This window comes from Leptonychotes weddellii, chromosome 10 (assembly GCF_054177405.1).
Source record: "Leptonychotes weddellii isolate Sample4059 chromosome 10, ASM5417740v2, whole genome shotgun sequence".
In the NCBI taxonomy this organism is placed as follows: Eukaryota; Metazoa; Chordata; class Mammalia; order Carnivora; family Phocidae; genus Leptonychotes; species Leptonychotes weddellii.
The window spans coordinates 3,028,904-3,053,750 of record NC_138378.1 but is presented as its reverse complement, the minus strand read 5'-3'; the positions used below and the strand labels follow the sequence as shown (position 1 = coordinate 3,053,750).

General features: G+C 49.1%; 3 protein-coding genes across 5 annotated transcripts in view; 2 read left to right on the top strand and 1 right to left on the bottom strand.

Moving 5' to 3' along the window:
* Window positions 1-1,274: 1,274 nt before the first annotated feature.
* On the bottom strand, window positions 1,275-4,940 carry PPP1R3D (protein phosphatase 1 regulatory subunit 3D). Its single transcript, XM_081832504.1, has one exon. It carries the CDS (start codon window positions 4,449-4,451, stop codon window positions 3,552-3,554), a length of 900 nt encoding a protein of 299 aa, XP_081688630.1. The 5' UTR covers window positions 4,452-4,940; the 3' UTR covers window positions 1,275-3,551.
* On the top strand, window positions 4,910-15,213 carry FAM217B (family with sequence similarity 217 member B). 3 transcript variants are annotated; one of them, XM_006735194.3, is made up of 5 exons: window positions 4,910-5,058; window positions 6,668-6,779; window positions 6,889-6,974; window positions 8,544-9,668; window positions 14,257-15,213. In XM_006735194.3, exons 4-5 carry the CDS (start codon window positions 8,548-8,550, stop codon window positions 14,261-14,263), a joined length of 1,128 nt encoding a protein of 375 aa, XP_006735257.2. In that variant the 5' UTR covers window positions 4,910-5,058; window positions 6,668-6,779; window positions 6,889-6,974; window positions 8,544-8,547; the 3' UTR covers window positions 14,264-15,213. The 3 variants fall into 3 exon arrangements, with proteins under 3 accessions (XP_006735257.2, XP_081688627.1, XP_081688629.1); XM_081832501.1 differs by having other exon boundaries at window positions 4,910-5,107; XM_081832503.1 differs by lacking the exon at window positions 14,257-15,213 and having other exon boundaries at window positions 4,910-6,779; window positions 8,544-12,712.
* Window positions 15,214-18,937: 3,724 nt separating this feature from the next.
* Window positions 18,938-24,847, top strand: part of LOC115941558 (cadherin-like protein 26) — a 24,121-nt gene continuing 18,211 nt past the window's right edge. The window contains 2 exon segments of the mRNA XM_081832254.1: window positions 18,938-18,997; window positions 19,102-19,218. Coding sequence (XP_081688380.1) covers window positions 18,938-18,997; window positions 19,102-19,218 — 177 coding nt within the window.

The following is a 24,847-nucleotide window of genomic DNA, read 5'->3' as shown; positions in this document are numbered from 1 at the left end:
GAGGGTGTGAGGGCCCGACTCCCCCCGAGGGAGCCCACGCTGCGGCCACAGAGGATGGCCTAGTGAGGCCAGGCGGATCCCCCCTGAGCCCCGCGCCCCGCTCACTGCCGCCCAACTTACTCGGACGGCCACCTGCGGCACCGGCCACGCCCACGTGGAGCCACGCCCCCGACGCCACGCCCCCACCCCGATCCCTAGAAGCAGGTGGTGCGGGGGATCTGTTGCCCTCATTAGCCTAACGTCAAACTCCTGGGGGACGTTAGGCTGAGGCCATGTAGGTGTGGTACTGAGCACAAACATCAACACTTTATCCGAGGCTTTTTAGAGCATTTCCACTTAAATTATCAGTTTAAATGATAAGATCAATGGATGCTTGCGTAAAATAGGAAGCAATTCAGAAACGGATACAGCAGACAAGCACTTCAGAATTTAAAGTACTGATGTCTCATCTTGCCACTTTTTAGTAGAGAAGAAAAATGATAAGAATGCTTTTTGTTGAGTCACGGATCTGGAAAGCATGGGGATTGTTTAGTAAACTACCACATGGAAGATAAAAACAGATCCTCTTATTTGAATTGTTCTTAAACAGGGTTTTAGAGTATGGTGTCAGATAGAAAACCTTATCAATCATTATTGGATTTCCCATTAAATTTAACAAGCACATCCTGTCACAGGGCAGAACAGGTGGACTTTGGTCTAGGTTTGAAAGCCTGACTGCGCTGCTTACCGGCTGTGGGTCTTTAGAAGAATTACTTAAACCTCTCTGAGCTTCATTCTCGTCAGCTAAGAAAGCAGGGATATTATCTGCCAGGTAATTTTCAGAGTTCAATGAAATCAACTGCTTGCAGTACCTATCACTGGGGGCAAGCCAGTAAGAATGAGTGCACAGTAAGTGTTAGTTTCCTTCTGGTAAGTGCAAGGCTTTGTCCTGGGTAAGGGACATAATCAGGGGGAGGCAGATACACACTCATTACTCCACACACAGGATTCAGTAAGCATTGAAAGAATCACTATCCCATACCCTACACTCCCTTAGAGCTTTCATCAGAGGTTAACACTGTTCTGGCCTAAAAGATTGCATTTCAGTTTCTCAAGGACATACACGACTGTGCTGCTGAAGCTGAGGTGCAATCCTACAATTTCCCTTTTTTTTGGCAAGGCACTAAATTTGATAGTGTTTTAGGAAGAATAAGACTTATGTATGAAATGATTTAAACAAGAAGTTTCCAGAGTCTTGTTTCTATAATTAGACCACAAGAAAAACACACCTCAGATAACAATTTATGCACATACTTTAATATTTAGGCTTGAGCGAAATCATCTTAAATGACCTTAAAATATGTTTGGGGAGACAACCCCACAATTGCACAATCCATTGCAAAATATTAACATCTAAGCCATATAACTATTTTAGGATCTGAAAATTCTCCTTAAGCTGAACTTTATCAACTTCTTTATCAACTAGGCAGGTATATTTAAGTTTTTAAATTTTTAAATGTTGATTTTTTTAAAGGCACGTTGAGGTTCTCTTAATATCGAAGATAAAACATTTACGGTATATTCCATGACCAGAACCTTTTTGACAAGTGACTTTCACATGGATAAGATTCTTTACATGCCTTTACACAACAATACATTTGTCGGCTCTCACTCTTATACCTGAATGCTCTGGACAATTGTCGTGCGCTCTGGGCTGGGGCCAAGGACACAACAACCACGGCTCTCACAGGCTTGCTGACCTAATTGGACTGTTTATTAAACAGCAGGAAATGGAACCAGGCTTTTGTCTCTCTTGCATGTCAATGTAGTGCACAGTGTTAACAGCCAAAGGTTGTTCAATTGAATTACAACACTTTAAATCAAAATTCAGTGTAATTATCAAAAGGTACCAAAGAAAGCGATCCCTCTTCTTGGAATTTTAGAAACAAAGAAGTTGCAATTATAAAAATAAATTGGTTAAAAGGCAAAACACATCTTTTACATAGTGATTTGACAAATGTCAATAAGTATTCAAAAATTTAGAGTTAATTCACTGGTGACAGCTATCACAAATTAATGACACTGGCTTCAACTGCATCAGAACCAAACTTCACAAGTTGGAGGCCTTGTTCATCATGGCTGGGTTTTCACACCTCAGTGTTAGCACCTGCTGTTAGAGAGACCACCACTCAGCACCAAAAGAAATCATCAGTGCCTTGCTGGGAGTTTTAAGTCATCCTGGCATTCAGCAGGGGACAAAGGCCTTGACTTCTGGTTGGAGATAAAAAACAAACAACAAAAAGGAAAAGGATTTAACATTTTTAAAACTGGGCGGGGCGGGGGGAAGTCCAGACAATGTTAGAAACTCTCCTGTCTGAAGGCACAAAGAATAAAGTTCGCAGGTAGCTGATAAAACTGGGAATATATAAATACAATTTAAAATGATTAAAAAGTGTAAGTATTGGTGATTTTTCCTCCAGGGCTCCAGCTATTGATGAAAACCCCTGCCAGTTCCACTTGATAACCTGACTTCTGAAGGATGGCCGCTGGAATTTTCTGACACTTAAGCAGACATAAAAAGAGTCACCTTAGTCATCAAAAAGATATTGTAAAGGGCACTGTTGCCTGAAATTTTTCTAGAGAGTTGCCTGAAAATGGAAATAACTTAAGGCAGAATTTCTTAAAATGTTTAGGTAGTCTCAAACCTAAACAGAATGGCCTGATAACATGCAGATCCATAATTATCAAAGACAAGAAGGGGAACACAGGAAGTGAGAGGAGAGACTGCAAGAGAAGGGACTTTTTTGCTAGTTTTCAAAGTCAGGCTTTTCCCCCTTCCTTGGCTGTTGATGTAGAAGACACACGGCCTAACCAGGGCAGCCTGAACTCCCAGGAATGGCTGTGTGATGACTGATGAGGCATAAATTTCTTGCCTATTAATAGTTTCCCACTGTTAGAAGTCTACAGTCATTGGCAAGCAAACCTAGTCTCAGGTTTTCCTTGTCCCAGAGCAGAAATGCCTTAAGGGACCATGATGGGAGTCACACCGTACATTCTGTTTACAATGGGCACAAAACACACAGGACTTATTTTTTAGCTTGTTAAATCCAGAATGTTCCTGAGAAGGCATCCAATAAGGGTAAAATGTTCCAACATCACAACGATAAATAACAGCTACATTTACAGAGACCCAATCAGGACACATGCAAAAGCCACAGGCTTTCCTAGTAGGAGGATGCAGGCCTTTCCAAAAAATCAACCAACCAACCAACCAACCAACCAACGAACCAACCAACCCAGCCTGCCTGGGCCCTCTCCAGAGGGGCGGACGCGGCTGTGCATCCACCCACCCCGCACCCTCCCCCAGCGCATTATACAACTTGGCCTCCCGGCCACCTGAGGCTACTTTGTAGAGCCGGTGACACAGACATTTCGAGGAGAGAATGGGAAGGGTCACCGCCCAGGGACTTGAAGCGGTTAGTGAAGTCAGAAGACTCAGGCTGGGGGTGGGGTGTGCGAAACAGTAACCGCATGGACCGGAGAGCCCAGCTAGGGGACCACTGCGGCCGCCTTCAGATGAAGTGGATCCAGCTCTCTTCGCACTCCCCGCGAGGCATGTGCAGCGCGTGGTTGCGGCACGTGAGGCTGTAGTCTCGGCCATGGTTGTTGTCCCAGTACTCGGCGCCCGCCACTCGGTAGCGCAGCGCAAAGTGCACGCGCGAGCCCAGCGCCAGCAGGAAGGGCGGCACCGGGAAGCCGAAGGCGAAGACGTCCTCCGTGCCCTCGGAGCCCGCGGGCCCGCGCCACCGGGCCACCGCCTCATGCGCGCTCCGCCAGTCTGAGAAGGTGTAGCGCACCGCCACCTGCTTCTCGAAGGCCACGTTGCTCACGCGCACCGTGCCGCTGATGCCCAGGTCCGAGCAGGTGACGCGCTCCAAACAGACGAGCTGCCGCCCCAGGCGCTCGCTGAAGTCGGTGGCCTCGATGGGCGGCAGGAAGTCGGGCACCAGGAACCGCAGCGTGAACTCCAGGTCCTGGCTGCTGCAGCACAGATCCGAGTTGATGGCAAGGCGCGACAGCACGTGCAGCGGCACCGACGGGTCGTCGCCCGCGTTGAACACCTTGACCTGCGCCAGCTCCAGGCCCAGCGCGTCCGCGAAGCGCACGCGGAGCTGCCGGCTGCAGCCTGGCCGGCAAGCGGCTCCGGGCGCGCCCCCGCCCTTCTGGCGGCGCTCGGGCGAGCTGGGCAGCGAGCGCGCGCGCCGCAGGATGATGGGCCGAAGGCCGGGGTCGCAGCCTGACGGCTCCGGCGGTGGAGGTGGCGCGCGGCCCGGGCTCTCGGGGGGCCTGCAGGGCCGCGGCTCCCGGGCGGCGCCGCCGTCCAGGTCTGAGAGGCAGCTGAGGCTCCGCGGGGCGGGCTTCCGGGACCCCGGCGCTGGGGGCAGGGCCGCCGAGCCCCAGCCTCCGGACATGGCCCGGCCGGTCGTCGGGCGACTGGGAGGCGGAACCGAGAGGCGTTCCCCGGACCCGGCGTTCCCTACCTCGGGGTCCCCGCGGTGTTCAGAATTCCCTGGTGTCCGCCGAAACCGCAGCCTGCGGGGAGCCTCTGGAGCCGGCTGTGCGCTCCCCCCGTCCGCCACCGCGCCCCCTGAGTCCTGGCGCAGGTCTTCCGCTTCTTGCAGCGAGAAAGGAGATCGTCTGCCTAGAGATGAGTGCTTTCTCGGGGGGAGGTTTTTCCGGCCCCCCCAGGAGCGCAGGGTGGCACCTCCCCTCGGCTTCCTCCGAGGTTCTTGGGGGAAGGCTGCGCCGGCGGAGCCGCCCCTCCCACCTGCCCCGCCCGCTGCGTTACTTACAAGGCTGCAACTTGTCGGGGAGCAACTTCCCCGAGAGCCTGCGCCCCGCCCCTCGTGACGCCGCCGCGCGCCGTCCCCGCCGGCCGGGCACAGCCGGGGAGCCCGCCGCGCCGCGCGCCGCCGCCGCCCCTGCCCTGCCGCAGCGCGCCGCAGTCCGGCCTCCCCGCCCGGCGCCGGGAAGGCTGGCGGGCGGCCTCGTCACGTGTGCTCGGCGATCGCCGAACAGGTCTGATCAATTTCTGTCTGCATCTGCCGGGTCCCTGCGCCTATCGATCGTGGATCTGTGTCTGCACCAACGGAGGACGAGGAAAATGCATGCTGCGGGCCCTTGGACTTCTGGGTTACTGGGGCGGGGGTGGGGGGAGCGGGTGCACAAAAATTGGCCTTTCCAGAAGCTGGTCCCCTAGCTAATTTGAAGCCTATAGGCTAGCCAGCTCTTTGGACGTCTGCACTGCAACCTGAAGCCCCGGCCAGACCGCGGGAGCCTCGCTGCGTAGACGGCTGGCGTCCGGACCACACATTACCCACAATGCTTTGCCGCCGACCGCCAGCCAGTTCCCTGGAGGGTGGGGAGGGGGCGGTGCTGCCGCTCTCAGTCTCCTGGCCCCTGGCCCGAGAGGAAGATGTGGGAACCAGAGTTAATGACCTGTGATGAATTATGCCACTGCCCTTAATCGGCCGCTGGCGCTGGGGAAGCATTTTTGTAGCCAGAATCCCAGACCTTTAGCTTTGTTCCGCTGCAGGCCTGAACCATCAGGGAAACCGCGAGCTTGCTTTCTGCATCTTAGGACCCTGCAAGCATTCTTTGCCTATTTCACTCTGTAACTTGCCCACGAAATGCTGCCGCTTACAGTGTAAAGCATGCCAAGTGAAATGAAGTGGGAAAGGTGGAAACGCGCTTTCCAGACAGCAGCTTGGGGCCAGGCATCTTGGAGGGTTCCTTTTTACTGTCCAGAGGGACAAAGCAGAAGGAAAACCAAACTATTGAGGGGGGTTGGCAAAGAACCTTCTCTACATCTAAAATAAAGCCAGCCTGGGGTATAAGTCATTTATTGTGAGAGCCTGTGTACTCTGGCTAAAAAGGCATACACGCTTATGAAAAGTAATACAGCAGAGTTTCAGGAAGAAAAAAAGTCTTCTATCCTACCTCTTGTCTATTTTACAAAGGTAGGGGATATTATGGAGGAAAGTATTCACTTTCCAATCAGGGCCCTTGCAGTAGGCCACCCACTCAAAATCAGGGAAAGCAGCATTCTTGATATGAGTCAACAGAATTTCACACACATAACATTATATGATCTGTATTACTATACTGACGATCTTTAAATGAATTGATGTGATCCTGAAGGCAGGAGAATTAAAGGGGAGCTTCCCCAATAGAGTGCTCTTTCCACGAGAGCGGGGATATGTGCATAATCCTGGCCATCTTGAAGGTTCTCTTGCAATTACTTGTTGAATGAATGAATGAATGAATGAGTGGACATGGGAGATTGGAGTAATACCCGATCTTAATTATTAATTAGCCCCACACATTTCCTGAAGGTGTTATTTCCGAGGAGGCTCTGTGTGTGGTGTGTGGTGTGTGTGTGTGTAAGGAGAGAGAGAAGGATTCATTCCATTGGCAACATTTGTAGCATGTGTGATTTTGTATCTAATATCCACTGTGAAAAACAAGCAGAAAAGATGAAACTGTAAACAGAAGTCAGTACCAGCCCCCCCCCCAACATTTCAATACTATGCAAATATTTCAAAACAAACCAGTGAAAGAAAGCTCAGTACTGGTGGCCAGAACACTTTGCGATCCATACTTACCCACAGTGTTCTGTTGCTTCCAGTTACGGGGGTGAGGAGTCCTTTCCAAATATAAGAGGAATAAAGAAGTCACTTCCCCAGCTGTCATCATCTGCCAACACATTGAGCAAGAATATTTCAAGCACTACAGAAAAGGTGATGTAAATTTTGAGGGAAAATCTTACTAGATTTGTTCTGCTGTTTTGTGTGTGTGTGTGTTGTTGTTGTTGTCACAGTATTTACGACTCCATGTCTGTTTTTTTAGACAGTCCATCAAACCCTAGAAGATGATCGGCCATCTGATTTTTTCAAGAAAGGGAATAGGGTGACGAAATCTCATCAGAAAAGCAGGTAAATGATTTTAATTGCTTTATCTTGCAAAAGGCACATTATATTAGTTCTCCAGGCTGAATATGTGTGGCTGGAAATAAAATGAGAAAAATGAGAAAAAAAGAAATGAGTGGGCAAAGTGGTTTTAAACATTAAGAGTTGGTAAGAATTCCAGAGGTCAAACTTCTGCCACTGTTAACTGTTAGCAGAGTCTATCATTTTGGGTAAGCCCCTTAATCACCCTTCTATGATTGTTTCCTTTTTTTATAAAGAGGCTACTGATCATCACTTTTATTGATGTGCACTGACAGTATGACAGGATTGATTGGTTATGAGTTCCAAATAAGGACAATTCCTTTATCCATTTCTTCAACATATACTGAGCATGTGTTATAGCTATTGACCATGATTCAACATCTTCCGTATTTATTAAGAAATCACATATTTTCAAACGATTGCTTACTGTGGTAGAAACCACTGGGCAGGTGAACCTCTGAGGTTTCCAGAAAGCATGTTGACCACTCATTTTCTTCTACCCTACCCGTGTTCCTGAGAAGTATTATGAATCCTAGTGAGATGCTATGCTTTGGGTAAATACTCAGAGAAGACAGTATTTTCAACTCTGATAGGAGATCCTGCCTCAGAGTAAGTCCCCCTGGGGGAACCCAGTTGCTCTGCTAGTCATTATACCCATTTCTCCGCCATTCACAAGACAGCAGTAATCTTATGTTTTCATTCATTCTCTGTTTTAAGGCACTGTATGATTTTTTTCTCTCTCCTTTTAAACCGTTTTCCTGAGTGTGTTTCCTATTTGAAAATACTTTAATAAGCTTTTGATTTGAGGTATAGGTTGTCTGTACTACACTCTTTTGATATTAAGATTTTAGACAGCTCAGAATCACCACCAATCGGTGATTAAGTTGTATAAAACTTGCATTTTACAGCTTGTTTTCTTTTCATGGAAAACAGCCTTGAAAAAGAAAGCTGTAGGGGCACTTGGGTGGCTCAGTCGGTTAAGCGTCTGTCTTCAGCTCAGGTCATGATCCCGGGGTCCTGGGATCGAGCCCCGCATAGGGCTCCCTGCTCTGCGGGGAGTCTGCTTCTCCCTCTCCCTCTCCCGCTCCCCCTGCTTGTGTTCCCTCTCTCGCTGTCTCTGTCAAATAAATAAATAAAATCTTAAAAAAGAAAAAGAAAGCTGTAGCTTTTACTCGCTAGTGTCATTAAACACTGTTCATCAATAGCAGAACAGATTGAGAGTTTACAACAGATTTTCTCCAAACTGGTGTTTGTTTTTTTAAAGTGTACATGACTGGTCTAAAATTATAAGCACTTTAAGAAATGTCAGTATTTTTCTTAAATAATACTATTTGATATGAAACAGAATCCATGCATCTCCTTTTGGCACCTGCGTCCTACGATTGTTTCCTTTTTTTATAAAAAGGATACTGATAAGTGTTTCTCGACTAGAGCCCGCTGTGGCCCGTTGCCCCTCCCGGGGACAGCGCCGACTGCAGCCCGAGGAGTCTGTTTAATCACAGCCAGACCTCTTTGTGTCCTATGAACTAAGAATTACAGTTTTATTTCTCACAGCAATATGAATGCTGGCCCATCTTGGAATAAAGTACAACGTCCAAAAAACCCTTCAGGAAAAAGGCAGAGTCAGTTCCAAGTGCCCCACGTGTCCTCCCAGCCTCCTGCGGATGGACTCCAGGAAAGCGGTTCCCCAGAAGGAAAACCCGAAAGGAGCCCACTGGGCCCCCGGCGGCGGGGCGCCTCGGGGAATGAGCTGTTTCTGGACCTGCCCTGCATGAAAATCCTGAAGGAGGGTGCGGGCGAGGACGAGGACAGCGCCAGCGACCTGTCGGACTCGGAGCGAGTGCCCGTGCCGCCGTCCTCGCGCGCGCCCCCGGAGCTGCACCTGCGCGCGGAGGAGATCGACGCCGCGGACCCGGGTCCGGACCCCGACGCGGAGCCGCAGGGCAACGCGCAGCCCGCCTACCAATATGCGGACTTCCTGCCCGCCCCGTTCAGCTCCTGGGACCTCCGTGACCTGGCTATGCCGCCCGGCGCTGAGCCCAGGCCCGCAGCTCGGAGCGGCGCCGCAGGGCTGCTGGCCAGGTACATCGACAGGCTGGTCCAGCTCGAGTGGCTGCAGATACAGACCGTCCAGGGCGAGAAGGGGAAGGGCGCCAAAGCCAGGCCTCCCACCGCCCCCGGCTTGTCCACGTCTGGGACTCTGAAAAGCCCCGGCAGAAGCAAGCTAGGGGCCAGTGCTCCCGCCAGGCCTCCCCAGGAGGGGGCTTGCAAATTGGGCGCTTCCGGCGCTTCCCGGAGGAAGGAGCTGCCCCGCGAGGAAGCCAGGCCCTCCTATTACGCGTTTGACACGGCCCCCAAAACCCTCCACGTGCGACGGGGCAGCAGGCCGAGTTCTCGGAAGCCAGCCCTCGACGTGACGGCCGAGGAGCAGAGAAAGAAAGCGAGTAAGAGCCCCAGACTCCAGCGCTGGGACCTGCCCTGCGGTGATGGCGGTGGCCCTGGAGCTCCCACGCAGGGGGTGACCGCTCGGGACTCCGCCGACCCCGGTGGGCCCCCCAGGCTGCAGGCACACGTGGGCCTGCAGAAGAAGGGCGGTGCGAGCAGGTGCGCCCACGCCACCATATCCAGCGAGAAGAAACCCAAAGCCAATGGAGTAAAGCAAAGCACATGCAAATTCAAGTAAGAACCGAAATGATGCACTGCAAAGCCCTGCTGATAGCTAAACGTCAGAGTTCTTCCGAAAGTTAGCATACTGTGAATTTCTGATGACCCACATGTGAGTCGTCGAGGGGTCCCGTGGGGGCAACCCCACCTCACCCCAGCCACACTGGGCTTCTTTCCAAAGAAAGGTGGCTTTCAATGAGCCTTTCTTTGTGTTGACCATCTTAAGCAAATGAGAGCCCTTTAGATAACACTTAACCAGGTCTGCGCCATATAACGACATACAACGACGGGGGAGACAGGTGTAAACTGCACGTAGCAGCCAGCCCCGCACCCCGGCCCACGGCGCCGTCCAGCTCCCCACTCGCCGCGCACCTACAGGTAGAAAGTAGTGCATACCGCTTTCAACTGTGTAGACTCTGAAACGTTTGAAATAGGGTTCTTGGTGTCCTCCTCCTAAACTGTCTGAACAGAAGTTCTGTCTACTTCAGGCCCAGGAAAGGCTCCAGCCCTTCCACAGGCTCAGGAGCCTCTCCTAGGAGCAAAGTCATGAACACTGAGCTGCTTGTTCTTTCCAGACAGTGGAATCTAATACTTTCATAGTTTTGGGTCTTTTTTTTTTTTTTTTTAAGGCATTTTAAACTCAGAGGTGGTGGTGAAGTGCACCTTTGTGTTCTCTACCCCGAGGTTAGAGCGGTGCCCAGACTTGGTCCAGGTGTGAGTCCGTGGGTCTCAGCAGGACCGTTCCTGCCTGGTAGGAGCCCAAAGTGGAACATTTGGCCCCCGAGTGTTTCTGGCGTAGGTATGCCTTCTGGAAAAGGTGTGCGGTAAAGCCACCATGTGGAGTGTGTACAGGGAATGCCTGCCACCATGGATAGACGTGAAAGCACTGTGACCACCACAGGCATCCCATCCTGACTTGGGACCTGGGCCCTGCTGTCTGTAGCCGACGTAATCTGTTTTACTTTGCAAGAGCAGGACTTTATCACCTTGCTTCAGGGCAGAGGGGTGAGGACACATTTCCAGATGGAGCGGGGAGTATCTTCTTAACATCCTTCCCGGGTCCCCTGGCTCCCCCGCTCTTCTAGATGCTTCTTATTTAACTGCCACTAAGCCAGGTCTGTGTGTGCCTCTAGTCACGCTGTGATGTTTCTGTTGATACTGTAAGTATCTTTAAAACCTTTGGTTGACCACTGGATGTACGGTATGTTTTAATGACTGTGGCCGATTTTATCTCTTTAAATGAGTATTTGTTTTCATCCATACATGTTTCTATTTTTTCACCTTTAGGGCAAATTAAGAACTTGGCACTTTTCCTTTGGAAGTGTGTACTAGCTTGCAGACTCCCCCGAACGGCCCATGTCATCCAAAGCCCTTCAGTTAGTAGGATAACGACCAGAGACATTTGTAAATGAAATAATGCGCACAAGTTAAATGTTAAGATCCCGTTTTAAAATCTGACTTTACTAATATAAAACAACATATACAGATTTTTAGAGCCGTTTTCTTTTCTCCCACGACTTGACTTCTAGATCTTCACAGATTCTGTCTTACGTTCTTTACCTTTCACACCCCGCCATGGGAGACAGCATGCTGTTGCACGAAGATCTTGTACCTTTATTATGTGGGCGAAGACACACATCTAGTGGGCCTTACTTCCGCAGTTCTCAGTTATATTGTAACTTTTCTACTCAGTATATGCAGTGCAGTTTGAAACCCTAGCACTGCTCTGACTTCACCCTTCTGTGGTTGATGCGTGGTGTCCCCTGTGCCCTTTGCCTGCACTCCTCCTTGTGAGCTCAGGGGGACTAGTCCTTTGTACCCAGCCGGCGCTACCCCTCTTTCATGATGCTTTCTCAGCTACCATGTTTACGCAGCTCTTTAGAACATTTCAGGGCTGATAAATCTCCGTAAGCGCATCATATACATACACATACTCCCATTATTAACACTAAGGGGTTTCGGTGAGCTGCTGCCTTCTCCAGGAATGCTGTGTGTGGGTCCCCTTGGAGGCCCTGCTGGGTGAAGGCCCCGTGTTCACTTTGCCTTGTGGACGTCTGAGCCAAAGACCATCCTGATTAGGAAATTGAGAGGCGGTGCCTCGGATGCCACATTTGTTCCTTGCTCTCTGAATTGAAGTCGGTTGCCTAATTTGGGGAACAGTTATAATGCCACATGTTACGACAGTTTGAAAAGCCTGAAAAAGTGACTTTGCCTCAGGTTGATGGTTTATTTTAACCAGGATTCTTGCGATTGGATCAGAGCTCCTGATGAACAGCAGGGGCTCACTAGAGAACATAAGCACAATTTCATTCCCACGGTTTCCGATCCCCACCCCTGACACAGCCTCCTGTTATAAATGCTGCAGACAAGAATCCCACTGCTTTCCCGCAGACAGCGCCCATGTCTTGCTAGTCTGGGGACACGTCATTGTCTTCAGAGAAGTGCCTCTCATTTGTGGGAGTTGTTGACATACATGTTGTGTTTAAACCAACTAAAATAATCCAAGGTTTAAAAAAAAAGTGTAGAGAAAGTTAAGAGCTACTGAAGGTTTAGAATCAGTTAATGGAAAAAGTTGTAAAAACATACAAGAACAAACTGCAAAAACCTATCAGTATTAGCTACAGTTCTTTAGTTTGAGACTATTTCTCAACTCCTTAAGGACCACACTGGCTGAAGGTTCGTAACTGACCAGCAGGGCAGGGTGGGTGCCTGTGTTGACAAAGATCGCTGGTCTCACAGCAGCTACAGGCTGAAAGGAGGAAGACTTGTCCTGGTTCTTAAGCCAGTAGGCTAGTTTACCGAAAGACGGAACAATCTCCACCTTCCGTGATCTAAATACTGTCTATTTCCTCTTTATGCTCACTTACTTAAGTAGTTAAAAATAGAAAACTCTAGACGGTATTGTGTTTCAAGGTAACAGAGAACCAGTATTTATGGTTTATTTATGTCCATGTACTGAGGTCCATTTCACACGGCCTGACCCGATCGAGCATGTTTGCTATTTGCTGTTAAATTATTGTATGCTTGGTTTTGTACATAATAAAATGAAACACGTCTAAGTTTTTGTGAAGCTGGATTTTTCCTCTCTTGAGGTCAATTAAACAGTAGGAGATGTTGCCTGGGTTTTTTGGGCATGGTTTTGTTTTGCTTTTCGTGCAGTTCTCTTCCTGAGTTGGTCTCATCTCTGCCTGGTCATCTCACAGATCCGCTGGGCAGGAGACTCTGCTCTGTGTCCTTTCTTAACACTCAGCAACGCACCTGCCAACATGACTAGGTGCATCTGAGAAGCACCACGGGTGTTTTCACGAGTCCCTGTTCCTCTTGTTCCCCCCAGAGGTGTCCAACAGTTAGGGAGGCAGGACGGAAATTCACTAACAGTAAAGTGACATGATAGGAGCTCACGCGCCAACGGGCCCCTCCCGGACTGAGCGCCGGTGCTCTCCCAGGAGTGCACCTGGAGCCGTGAACATTCGCAAAGGCCCCTTGCTCCTTTTTCTAAACTCCCTTCTGACAAGAAGGGGCATTCTTTTGAGTCTACCAAATAGTGGCGGTTTAAAACATAATTCCGGGGGCATTAAAAAGCAAAATTTCACTGAGAAAATTTTATAGATCTCATTGGCTTTATTTAATGATGCGTGAGTCGGGCCGCATCCCAGCCAGCAGGTGGAAAGGAGCTCCGAGGAGTGTGCAAAAGGAAGGACTTCTATAGGCAGAAGGGAGCGGGCACCAGGAAGTTGTACTAGACAAAGAGGTGGCTGGGTGATTGCAAGCTCACTTTCCTTTCGGGGGCCAGCGGCCGGGGTCTTATCAGGCAAATGGCCTCCCTAGTGCTGATCAGATGACTCCTGACCGCCTGGTTGAAGATCCCACTCTGGGACAGCCCAAGCTCCAAATAAGGCTGGGTTCTGTGGCTGGCTGGGCAAAGTCACCCCATATGGGCCTGTGGTCTTTTTATCAGCAGGTTTAAAAATAAACTTCCTGGTAGTTGGAAAATGAACCATGTTGGGGTTTTAAATCATAAATTTGTACATAAAATGGTAGGTTATTCTTGGATGTTGCTGTTTTATTATCCATGAGGTGGCAACGAAACCTCTCGACCTAACCTAAAACCACCTCAGTCTAAAGGTCTCCTTGTTTGATTAACATCATACAACAACTATATCAAGCACAGAATAATGGTCAGTGGAAGAACATAGATCATTAATTTGTAAAAATCTTCCTAGAGACCGTGCTTCAAACAATAGGATCCAAATATCCCTGTCCTCAGCAATTTGCTATTGAAGGAATTAACTGTGATAACACTGGGAAACATACGTGGAATTTTAAAAATGGGGTAGTCACGAATACAACTGTCCCAGCTCAAATGATATTTTAGAGAAAGCCAATGCACATCTCACTTGTGATGCCAGTCAGCCAGCATGGTTCCGTGGCCCTGCTCCTCCTGTGGCGAGCCCTGCCTTGGCACCTGCTGCAGGTGAAGGAGTTCCCAACGCGTCGCCCGAAATCCGCCACCTGGCACATTGCCTACCTTGAGTTAAAGGCACTTGAAAAACAGCAAGTCGAAGAAAAACACTCTTACCTTTCTTCTTTCTCTTCAAAGCAGGAGATGAAATTCCTGTAGGAGAGACGTCCTCCCGGTGCCAGAAAGAAAGAGACATTCTTACCGTCGGGGATGAGAAGCGGTGACTGAGAAGAATTCTGCACAGATTTTGTTAAAAGGCTCTTGTCTTCCTTAGTCTCCCCACATAGCCGAGGACGTTTTCTACAACTGCCTCTCCTTGTTCAACCTATTAGCAAAGCCAGTGACTCCCACCATTTCTCCGGGCCCTCATTCCTTCTCAAGGCCCCCGCATCTTGCAGAACTGGGATTCCACAGTCGGTCTGCTTTTTTCTCCTGTTGATCTTACGTCGACTTAATTCTCAGCACCAGCCGAAAATGACCCAAAGAGGGTGCAGGGGAGCAGTTTGCCACCCCAAAATATTTTTAAGGGACAGCACAGCCACAGGAAAAGCTCTGAAAGCAGAGTGTAAGAGATGCACAGGGGAGATCGCCGTGTGTTGGGGCGTGTCTCCCTCTCTGTACCAGGAAGAGGAAGAGGATCCTAGAAATGCTTATCGACTCTTATCTCATTAAGGCATGGAATTAAATCTGCAAAACAGCCGTACCCACTTATTGTGCTTTTCCTGGTAACCTCACGGGGTAGAATCCAGTGATTCATCAGTTGCATGTAATACCCAGTGCTCACTCCATCACATGCCCTCCTTTGTGCTCATCCTCCAGTGGCCCCATCCCCCTACCCACCTCCCCTCCAGCAACCCTCAGTTTGTTCCCTAGAGCTCAGCATCCCTTATGGTTCACCTCCCTCTCAATTTTCATCTTATTTTTACTTCCATTCCCTTATGTGGAATTTAAGAAACAAAACAAATGAACATCTTCTGTCTTTAGCTGGAGGTGGTATTTAAGGAGGCAGCATGAACCATTTCAGGGAGCTCCTTGGTCTTCTGGGGTGTCTCCCACATGTACAGGGAGCACACGTGTTATTAAACTTCTGTTTGTTTTTCTCCTGTGAATCTGTCTTTTCTTACAGGAGGTCTCAGTCGAGAACCTAGAAGGGTAGAAGTAAAATTATGTTCCCTCTCCTATGACAGTAAAGGTCAAATTTTACCTCCCCTATAGTATGAAAGTCTCTGAACGAGACCCTTGGCAATTCACCAGACACCCGCCCTCGTACAGTAAGGGAAGGGACTGTGCTTTGGTCCCGTGTTGCTCACTTTTCTAACTCCTGGAATGAAATGCTTTATCCTTGTAGGTCTTATACAATAATGAGAAGAATGATCTACCAGGTTCAGCTGAAGATGTTCTAATTAAAAGAAGTATGTATTTTGCCCCCTGCTCAGGACAGTTTTGATGTGAGAAGATACACTAAGTAGCCTCAAATTTCTCTCTTCCGCTCCTTATCTCCTTTCTTCCCTGAAAAAGCATAAAAACATTCACATACACAAATGACTGAAAAAAGAGCTCGGTGCTTCCACTATCAATATAATTAGTATAAAATATACTTGCAAAAAGCGAGAAACACTCCAATCTGTTATACTTGCAGTGTTCTCCCTCCCCCCGCCCCCATTTGCTCACCTACAACTACTAGTTGAACAAATAGGGGCAATAGACTAAAGTTTCTCCAAGGAAATGTTCCGGGCAGCCCTTGGTGGCTGACAAAATACTAAAACATAAGGACCACATTTTCTCCTCGGCCCTTGTGGCTACCACAGCAGCAATGTGGGGCAGATGAAAACGTCTCGGTCCCTTAGGGCAAATCAGGAAAGACAAGTGAGGAGTTGTTCTATTCTCACGGGAGGTCTACCCTTCAGCTCTTACACTTGTCAGGAATTGGGGTACATGTGTTAGATGCACACTAGGAGACACTAGGCTCAGAGTACACGTAATAATAACTTGGGTTTTTCAGTGCTGGAGTCAAATTCACTTTTCCGATTTTTTTCCCCGCCAGCATCATGTTATGAAAACTTTCAAACATCCAGAGAAGTTGAAAGGCTTGTACAGTGAACTCCCACATGCTCACTGTGTAGATGCCACTGCTCACGGCTTGTTCTCCGCCCTGTCCCCCCACCTGCCTGCTTCCTGCTCCGCCCCCCCCCCCGTTTCCAGCTGCTTTTGCTCGCTCTCCAGCGCACGTGCGGCCATGTCCCGTGTTTCCGTGACCGCCTTCCACACTTCCACCGAGGTTGGTTCGCCCCATTCAGAAGGCGTCCAGACGTCACACTCTGGGCCTGTCTGCACCTCCCCGCACAGCAGCCATCTCGGGAGCAGCAAGAAGCCTCAGCCCACCATGCCCCTTCTTTGACATTGACTTGACCGGCAGGGGAAGCTCTGTCTCCTGGCCCGCAGGATGGAGGCAGCGTTGGGCACTTTTCCTGCACCCTCTCGAGGCCCTGCTGTCCGCCACAGAGCCCGTCTCCTTAGCTGCGCGTGGGCCCGGTCAGCCCGACCGCTGTCCAAGTGTTGCTGGGATGGGGCTCCAGGCCCCCAGCTTTGTAGTCACCCCCACCCATTACCAGGGACTCCATTCCCTAGAAAAATCCAACCCACCGACTTCCCGAAATGGAAAGAAATCTTCCCATCCCTCCCCAGTTGCGGGGGGGGGGTGGCGGGCAGGGCAGCTCCAGCTACAAATGAGGCGAGCAGAAAGCAGCTGACCCCCGGCCCCGGGACCCCTCACGTCCACGGCCACAGTGGCAGAGAGAGGGCTGGGGGGAGTGGTGGGTGTGACGGGACCAGTTCTGCCATGGTTTGGGGGTCCTGAAGTGTCTGGTCTTAATTGTTGGGGTCTCTTCTTAGAATGTCGTGAATGTAATGCTACCTCGTTTTCAGTTAAGGTCCTACTCACCAATTCCTGGGCCAGTAGAAGTCTTCCGTGAACCCTGCAGAGATGGAGAACAATGTGTTCAAGCTGCCTTCACTAAGGATCCCGAAAAAATGACACTCAGCGAGTGCCTGGTGGTGTTGGTGGGAACCTGCCTATCATGGATGATTCGAGACGAAATTCATCCTCAGCAGCACTCATGATGTGCTTGTTGCGATAGAGAATCCTGAGAGCTGGAGGTGAGGCTGTCGAGTCCGGGTAATTAGCGATCATTCCTTCCTTTTCCACCACCTGCACCTACATTGCGTCTCTCAGGTTACCTGCATCGGGGAGCTGCCCCCTTGTGGCTGCAAAGTATTAGTGCACGTCCTAGGACACAGGACCACTAGAGTCTGCAATCGCAGATGCTCAGGACGGAGAGGGAAACTTGACACCTTCTAGGTGACACTCATCTGAGACGTGCCCTGCGGCAGGTGAAGCCCACCACCGCTCAGCCCCAATGAGAGAAAGATGGCCTAGGGGAAGCCGACATCTTGCTCCGTTACTTTTCAGTGTTTGAGGATGTTGAAAATTTGGCTGTTTCTAATATATGAAAAGACCAAGTTCTTTCAGCTGCAAGAAATGTAAAAATAGAGCCGTTTCCTCGCATCCCCAGCCCCTCTCCAGATCTCTGGAGGCCGGCTTACTGTCCTTCTTGCTCGATGTTATCTCTCTCAGCACTACTCCATGGAAGGGCTGCCTACCCTGCATCTTCTTTTTCTCCCACAAACATTTGACATGGTTTAGCTTATCTGATCTATGAATCCTGAATTAACGATTCTAACTTAATCAAATTTTCTGTAGACTGCCATGGAATAAAAATACCCACTTTGAAAATAAGCATGAAGTTGTAAATTCGATAATTATTATTCCATTTCTATTTATGCACGCGAAATAGAGACCTTAAAATTGCATTTGTTCCTCTTTCCAATAATAAGCTACTGATTCAGATTCAGACAATAAATTTCTCAAATGACAGTGTTCAGCGGCATCTCACGGAGCTGTGAATGCACAGGAAGGAAGGTTCCCTTCTCCTACCTTCTCCATCTGCTAAAGAACTGTTTGTTATTTTAAACAAGATGTGGTAACAAACTACGATGTTCAGGTGATCCGGTTAATGGATCTCTGATTTTGTTTTAAACTCAGTCATTGTGACCTTGAGTATCGATTGCGTAGAATCCTTGCTTGCCTTTTTTTCCCCTGGTCTTCGAGTGCCAAGACCCCCAGTTTGGCACAGAGAGGCCCCCACCTGTAGGGCGTCTCTCTCCATCTCTCCATCCTCCTTCAATCCCAAAGTCACAAGGGCAGAGTCAGCTAAGCTTAGCAGAGATTTGGGTAGAAATCTCAGAGCCCTGAGACATATCTGGGATAAAGATCCGCTGGTGCTTTGGAAAGTGAAAGCGTTTGGGTTTCTCTCCTTAATCAAGTCCTTCTTTCTTGGAGTCCTTTTCCACTGCTCCCCTTTGAAAGCATAGGGGTTATAGGAAAGAGTCATTAAAATATCCTGCTTCAGACAGAGATTGTGGGGCCTTTTAAGGCTGGGGCAATCCCCTGGGGTCGGGTTCCAGCCCAAATCTGTGCACGTGAGGCAGGGCATGTTTCATTCCCCTCCACTCCCTTCCTGGGAACTCGGTTGTCACTGTGAGGTTAAAGCTGAAGGCTCAGCCCAGCCCACTCTGATAAATGCAAGTGCGCCTGGGACAGAGGACGGGAGAGAGGAGAGCAGAGTGCCAAGGACAGGAGTGTCCCCGGAGCAACAGGACACCTGGGCTGGGAAGGAAGTGATCGGTGATTAGAGGCCTGGCTGTGCGGGACGCCGGCTGCCTGGGAGGACCTGTGGCCACCTGCACGCGTCCCCACGTGGACATGGGCTCCAGGAGCCACACCTCGCTGCTCCTGCTTCCAGTGTTGCTTCTGCTGCTGCAGGTGAGCTGAGGCAGGTGCCTGGAAGCCGGACTGGGCTCTGTGAGCATGAAGGCCCATGACTGACGGCACAGCCCCTGCTGGCTGTGCCCCTGCTGGGGTGACAGGCCGGCGGAGGGACCGAGGAGAGCGCTCTGGCCGGGCCCCGGGAGGACGCAGGTGTCGGGGGGAGCCTGGAGTCTGCACACCTGGAGTGGGGCATCGGCAGCGGAGCTCCCGAACGTGTACGAAGGAGGGGTTTGGGTGACAACCTGTTTGGGGCCGTGCAGGAGATGGGGGAAGGGGACTCATCTTAAACTGGTTTATAGAGTTCACACCATTTTTATTTAGATTTGTGTTAACCCAGACTTTCTAAGCGTACTTCTGTTCACACCTCACGTAAGACTGAGACAATCTCAGCTGTGATTTGACAGACAATATGAGCAAACTGAGAGTGGGGGAGGACTTAGCCCCCTGCCCCCACCCCTGGCCACAGCTCAGATGGAAGGACTGCACTTGACTTGCTGCCAACTCCACGGCTTTCCAAGGACGGGTGGGGCTATCTCAAGGCTATTATGTCCAGTTCTCCCGAAGTGGCTGGCCCAGGGCCAGCTGTCGGTCAGGACCGGGCTGCTCAGCATCTGAACCCAGCTGGTCCGCCACCGGCTGGCGGTCTGGGCTGACCACTGACCCTGGTCCTCACCTCAGCTCGACTCGGACTCTTCTCGGGAGTCGTCCAACTCCGGAGGCCTGGACACCTTCCCCAGAGGTTCAGACGGAGCTGATCTGCGGGGTGGCCTGGGCTTTATGGCTTTAAGCTGACCTTGTTAAGCTTCATTTTCTTTACCTGGAAATGGAGCTAATATTTGCTCTTCCCTGTCCTGTGAAGGAAGAGGTGGGCTGGGCCCGTGTGCCCATACGTCCCTGTCCTTCTGGATTTGTAGCCACGGCGAAGGGTTGGCAACACGCATCTGCCACCCATGCTCCCTCTTGCTCTGGGCTGCACGCGGGGATGGAAGAGTAAACACGCTGGGGGCCGTGTGTGACCCAGCGCTCTCGTGCAGGTCTGCTGCTGCCGCGAGTGCCTTGTTTGGCACCAGTTGCTTGGCGTTTGGAGGATTTTCTCGGTCCCTTTTTGCCATTTCCAGTTGTGAATGCCCTTAATCAAACAGCACTCTCATTTTATCTCCCATACCTCGTTGAGTCCTGTCAATAGCCCGTTTTTTTTTTAAAGGTTTTATTTATTTGACAGAGAGAGACACAGCGAGAGAGGGAACACAATCAGGGGGAGCAGGAGAGGGAGAAGCAGGCTTCCCATGGAGCAGGGAGCCCGATGCGGGGCTCGATCACAGGACCCTGGGATCATGACCTGAGCTTAAGGCAGATGCTTAACGACTGAGCCACCCAGGCGCCCCACAATAGCCTGTTTTAATCATCAAACCCTGTCCCCCTATTTCTCTTGCTCCTGCCCTTGCCCCTTACTGGGCTCATCAGAAAACACAGGTGCATTTTCCTCTTCTCTGTTGTATAAGCACAGAGCCCAGCCAAGTTGATGCATGTCTGAGGAGGTGTTGAGTGGGGTCACGCAGCAAGGAGTGGACTGGGGGTGGTAATTCAGTGTTTGGTGAAAGCAGCTTTAGACCGGTTCCAGGGGATCCAGACAAGGAAAAGAGTGTGCTACAAAAAGAATCAGGTGTTTTTTGCAGTCCCCATCCTGGACCCTTAACAGGGCAAAGAGCTTTCTGCCCAGTGGGTGTTCGGTCCCTTGCTGAATTGGCTCTAAATAATCCATTCCTTCCCACTCCTTTCGTTGGCCCCAAAGTTGGCTTACAACCATCTCAGAGGACATCCAAAACAGGTGCCCACTGGCCCTCCTCTGAGCTCTACATTTAACGCCAGTCCCCGTCCTACTGGAGTGCTGTTCTGTCTACAACAGTTTTCCTCTGCCCCCACACCCTTGCTGTCTGGGGGACATGAAGCAAGTGATAAAGTTGTGACTCCCTGCAGGTTTTCGTCTTGGATCCAGATTCAATGATAAGTCATGGAAGGGGAGTCCTGCCCTTCTCGTAGGGTAATTTCTGGTCCCGAGGATTCATGAATCCTCTGCTCTGGGCTGTGGCAGGCTTCCAAGATCAGAGAGGAGGGAGGGTTTGAGACAACACAATCGGACAGTGAGCAAAGTCTGTTATGTTAATGTTGCTATTTTTTAACCTGGGAAATTCTAAATCGACTTATCTTTAAAAAACTGTCAGCATTGATGCTCTGCCTGATTAATTTGCTAAGCCCCCATTTAAGGACAACAGTTAGTGGATTGCAGAAGGTGAGGGATGGTGTGGTGGGGGGTGGAGGGTGCGGGAAGCTGGGTACTCGGCAGGGACAGAGCAGGCTGGACTCTGTCCCGAGAGCCCTGGGGACCTAGGGACATGATGAGGTCTGCACTTTTAAAGATTACCTGAGCTTCTGTATGGAGAACATACTTGGGCAGTATATTAATCTCCTAGGGGTGCCACGGCAAAATGCCACAAACCGGACGGCTTCGAACAACAGAAATGGACAGCGTGGAGCCATCGTTCATCATACCGTATTACATATTTGAAAGTTGCTAAGAGAGTAAATCTTAAAAGTTCTCATCACAAGAAAAATAATTCTGTAATTATGTGTGTTGGCAGATGTTAAGTAGACTTATTGTGGTTGATCATTTTGCATTATGTGCAAATATCAAATCATGATGATGTACACCTGAAGCCAATACAATGGTGTATGCCAATTACACCTCTATTCCAAAAAATTCTCCTTGAATGCAAATTTGCAATCAAAAAAGAAATATTTTCAGGGAAGAATTATTTCCATGCAGGCTTCTTACTTCCTTAGCATCCTCTGCAGACACAAAGCCCTCCTGTACCTAGGTTATTTTCCTTCAACGACGCCATGGCCGCTCGACCAGGCCAGCCTGGACAATCCTGTCAGATGATGTGCCCGCCTGCCACACAATGTTAGGTGGACGCTGCGGCCAGAGACGCCAGCCTCTAGAAAGTTTTCTCCCTTCACATTACAGAAACGTTATGTGCCCTTTTAAATGCTATCCTCTTTGGACCAACTGCCTAAATTTGGCAGGGATGGGAAATATAATAAGCACACTTGAAAAATCATTTCAGCAAATATAACCTTTTTCTGGTCTTCCTGTGACAGCCAGACAAGATCACACAATTTGCGAAGCGTGCGTGGAGGGGGGATGGGAAACACGCAGTGTCAGGTGTGCAAACCTCAGCACCCACAGTTCTCATGTGGAGTTGACTGAGCCATTCAAGTGCTGGCAGACTGTGAGTTGAAGGCACAGAGCTTGTGTGTGGAAAGGGCCCTTGAAGGGCCTCACTTACAGAAGGGGAAACTGAGGCCAGCGATGAGGTGAAACCTTGATGTATTCCTTGTTAGTGGTCTGGGCCACCTGGGAATAGATCTGTGTTGGAAATGGAATGAATTTCTTCATTCTTTTGCAAGAACTGCGATCTTCTCCATTTTAAAACTATATACCTGGTGGGGCGCCTGGGTGGCTTAGTCGTTAAGCGTCTGCCTTCGGCTCAGGTCATGATCCCAGGGTCCTGGGATCGAGCCCCGCATCAGGCTCCCTGCTCAGCAGGAAGCCTGCTTCTCCCTCTCCCACTCCCCCTGCTTGTGTTCCCTCTCTCGCTGTATCTCTCTCTGTCAAATAAATAAAAAAATAAATAATAAAAAATAAAAAATAAAAACTATATACCTGGTTAGGCCCTTCATTTCAAACCACCGGCACGAATCAAGAAGGATCAATGTTTGAATAAATCAGTGTTTGAGATTTTGGAACTCCAAGACTTTAAAAATTCTTTTCCTTTAAGTAAACAGAAATGTAGTCTGTAGCAGGAAAGAAATATCATCATTGTCCTTGACGTTCATGAAACAAGACAGCCGGTGATGTCTGCCCTCCACCAGGAGGGTGGCTGGCCACAAGGGAAGGACACACGAAGAATGTGTGTTCATTTTCTGTGAAACCGCTAACACGTAGTCCATCGGGCAGCCGTGTGCCCTGCAGCAAGAACGGACCCTTACGGGTGCAAGGCACCCAGGACCAAGGGGGCTCACGATCACTCACCATGTCCTGGAGACTGAGGCATAAGTCCTAGAGTAGCCGGTGTCCGACCGTTTGCTCTCAGGATGCCTTTACACATGTCACATTACTGAGAGCCCAACGAGCTCGTGCTGACGTGCGTTATATTTACTATGATTTACCATATTAGAAATTAAGAGTGCGACATTGGAAGTTTTTCTCAGTTCATTAAAGATAATACTAGACCCAGTACATGTGAGTATATGTCACATGCTTTTATGAAAAATAACCATATTTTTAAAGAAATTCCACTTAGTGTGAAGAGTGGCACTGTTTTATATTCTTGCAAATCTCTTGTTCTAAAAGAAGATGCCTGGATTCTCCTCTCTGAGTCTGCTCTCAGTCTGTTGTAAATGTTGTTAAAGGACATGAAGACATTCTGGCCTCAAACACATATGCATATGGAAAGGGAGGAATATTTGAATGGCCTTGAACAGATAATTGTGGATATCCTTCTTTGATATTACACCAGAACTGAACAAGTGGTATTTTTGAACAGTCACTTGCCATGTGGAATCTGTACACATCTTAATAAAACTTCCTTGCTCTGTTACATCAAAACCACTGGTCTGTCTTGCATTTTGGATGACTCTTCCCTGTGCATGACTTTGGAATGTCATGCATTTTTTAAAGTTTTTTGTTTTTTGTTTTTAAAGATTTTATTTATTTATTTGAGACAGAGAGAATGAGAGAGACAGAGAGCACATGAGAGGGGGGAGGGTCAGAGGGAGAAGCAGGCTCCCCGCCGAGCAGGGAGCCCGATGTGGGACTCGATCCCAGGACTCCAGGATCATGACCTGAGCCGAAGGCAGTCGCTTAACCAACTGAGCCACCCAGGCGCCCCTGGAATGTCATGCATTAATCATTAGGAAACTCTTGGCTCATTGAGTTATGCAGATCTTCCAAATGTTGACAAATTTCATTCTATAAAAGGAGAAAATCACACTCATTAATATCTCCACTGATATCATCAGAAACATCTTGAAGTACTGGGAAGCTGTCAAGCACATTGTAGCAGACACAAGTTTTCCAAAATTCTAAATTTTGGCTTGAAAGTTTACATTTTATCGTCGGCAACATGACACCATCCATGGTTTCTCTTGAAGTGATAGGCTCACTTGTTTACCATCAAAGTACCATCTACCAAGCGCCCAATCCTGAACAACACAGTCTGTCAGTCAATCTTTCAAGGAAAATGCTGTTCCATAAAAAAGAGGCCTCTTCATCCTTTCTTGATTAAAGCTCTTCAGAGTGTAGGGATAGAGGGTATATACCTCAATATCATAAAAGCCATCTATGGAAAACCTACAGTGAATATCATTCTCAATGGGGAAAAACTGAGAGCTTTTCCCCTAAGGTCAGGAACACAGCAGGGATGTCCACTATCACCACTGTTATTCAACATAGTACTAGAAGTCCTAGCCATAGCAATCAGACAACGAAAAGAAATCAAAGGCATCCAAATCAGCAAAGAAGAAGTCAAACTCTCACTCTTTGCAGATGATATGATACTTAATGAGGAAAACCCAAAAGACTCCACCCCAAAACTGCTAGAACTCATACAGGAATTCAGTAAAGTGGCAGGATATAAAATCAATCCACAGAAATCAGTGGCATTTCTATACACCAATAACAAGACAGAAGAAAGAGAAATTAAGGAGCCGATCCCATTTACAATTGCACCCAAAACCATAAGATACCTAGGAATAAATCTAACCAAAGAGGCAAAGAATATG

Excerpts from the sequence above, each read along its gene's own strand:
- PPP1R3D (XM_081832504.1), bottom strand. The coding sequence starts at position 4,451 with ATGTCCGGAGGCTGGGGCTCGGCGGCCCTGCCCCCAGCGCCGGGGTCC.
- FAM217B (XM_006735194.3), top strand. The coding sequence starts at position 8,548 with ATGAATGCTGGCCCATCTTGGAATAAAGTACAACGTCCAAAAAACCCT.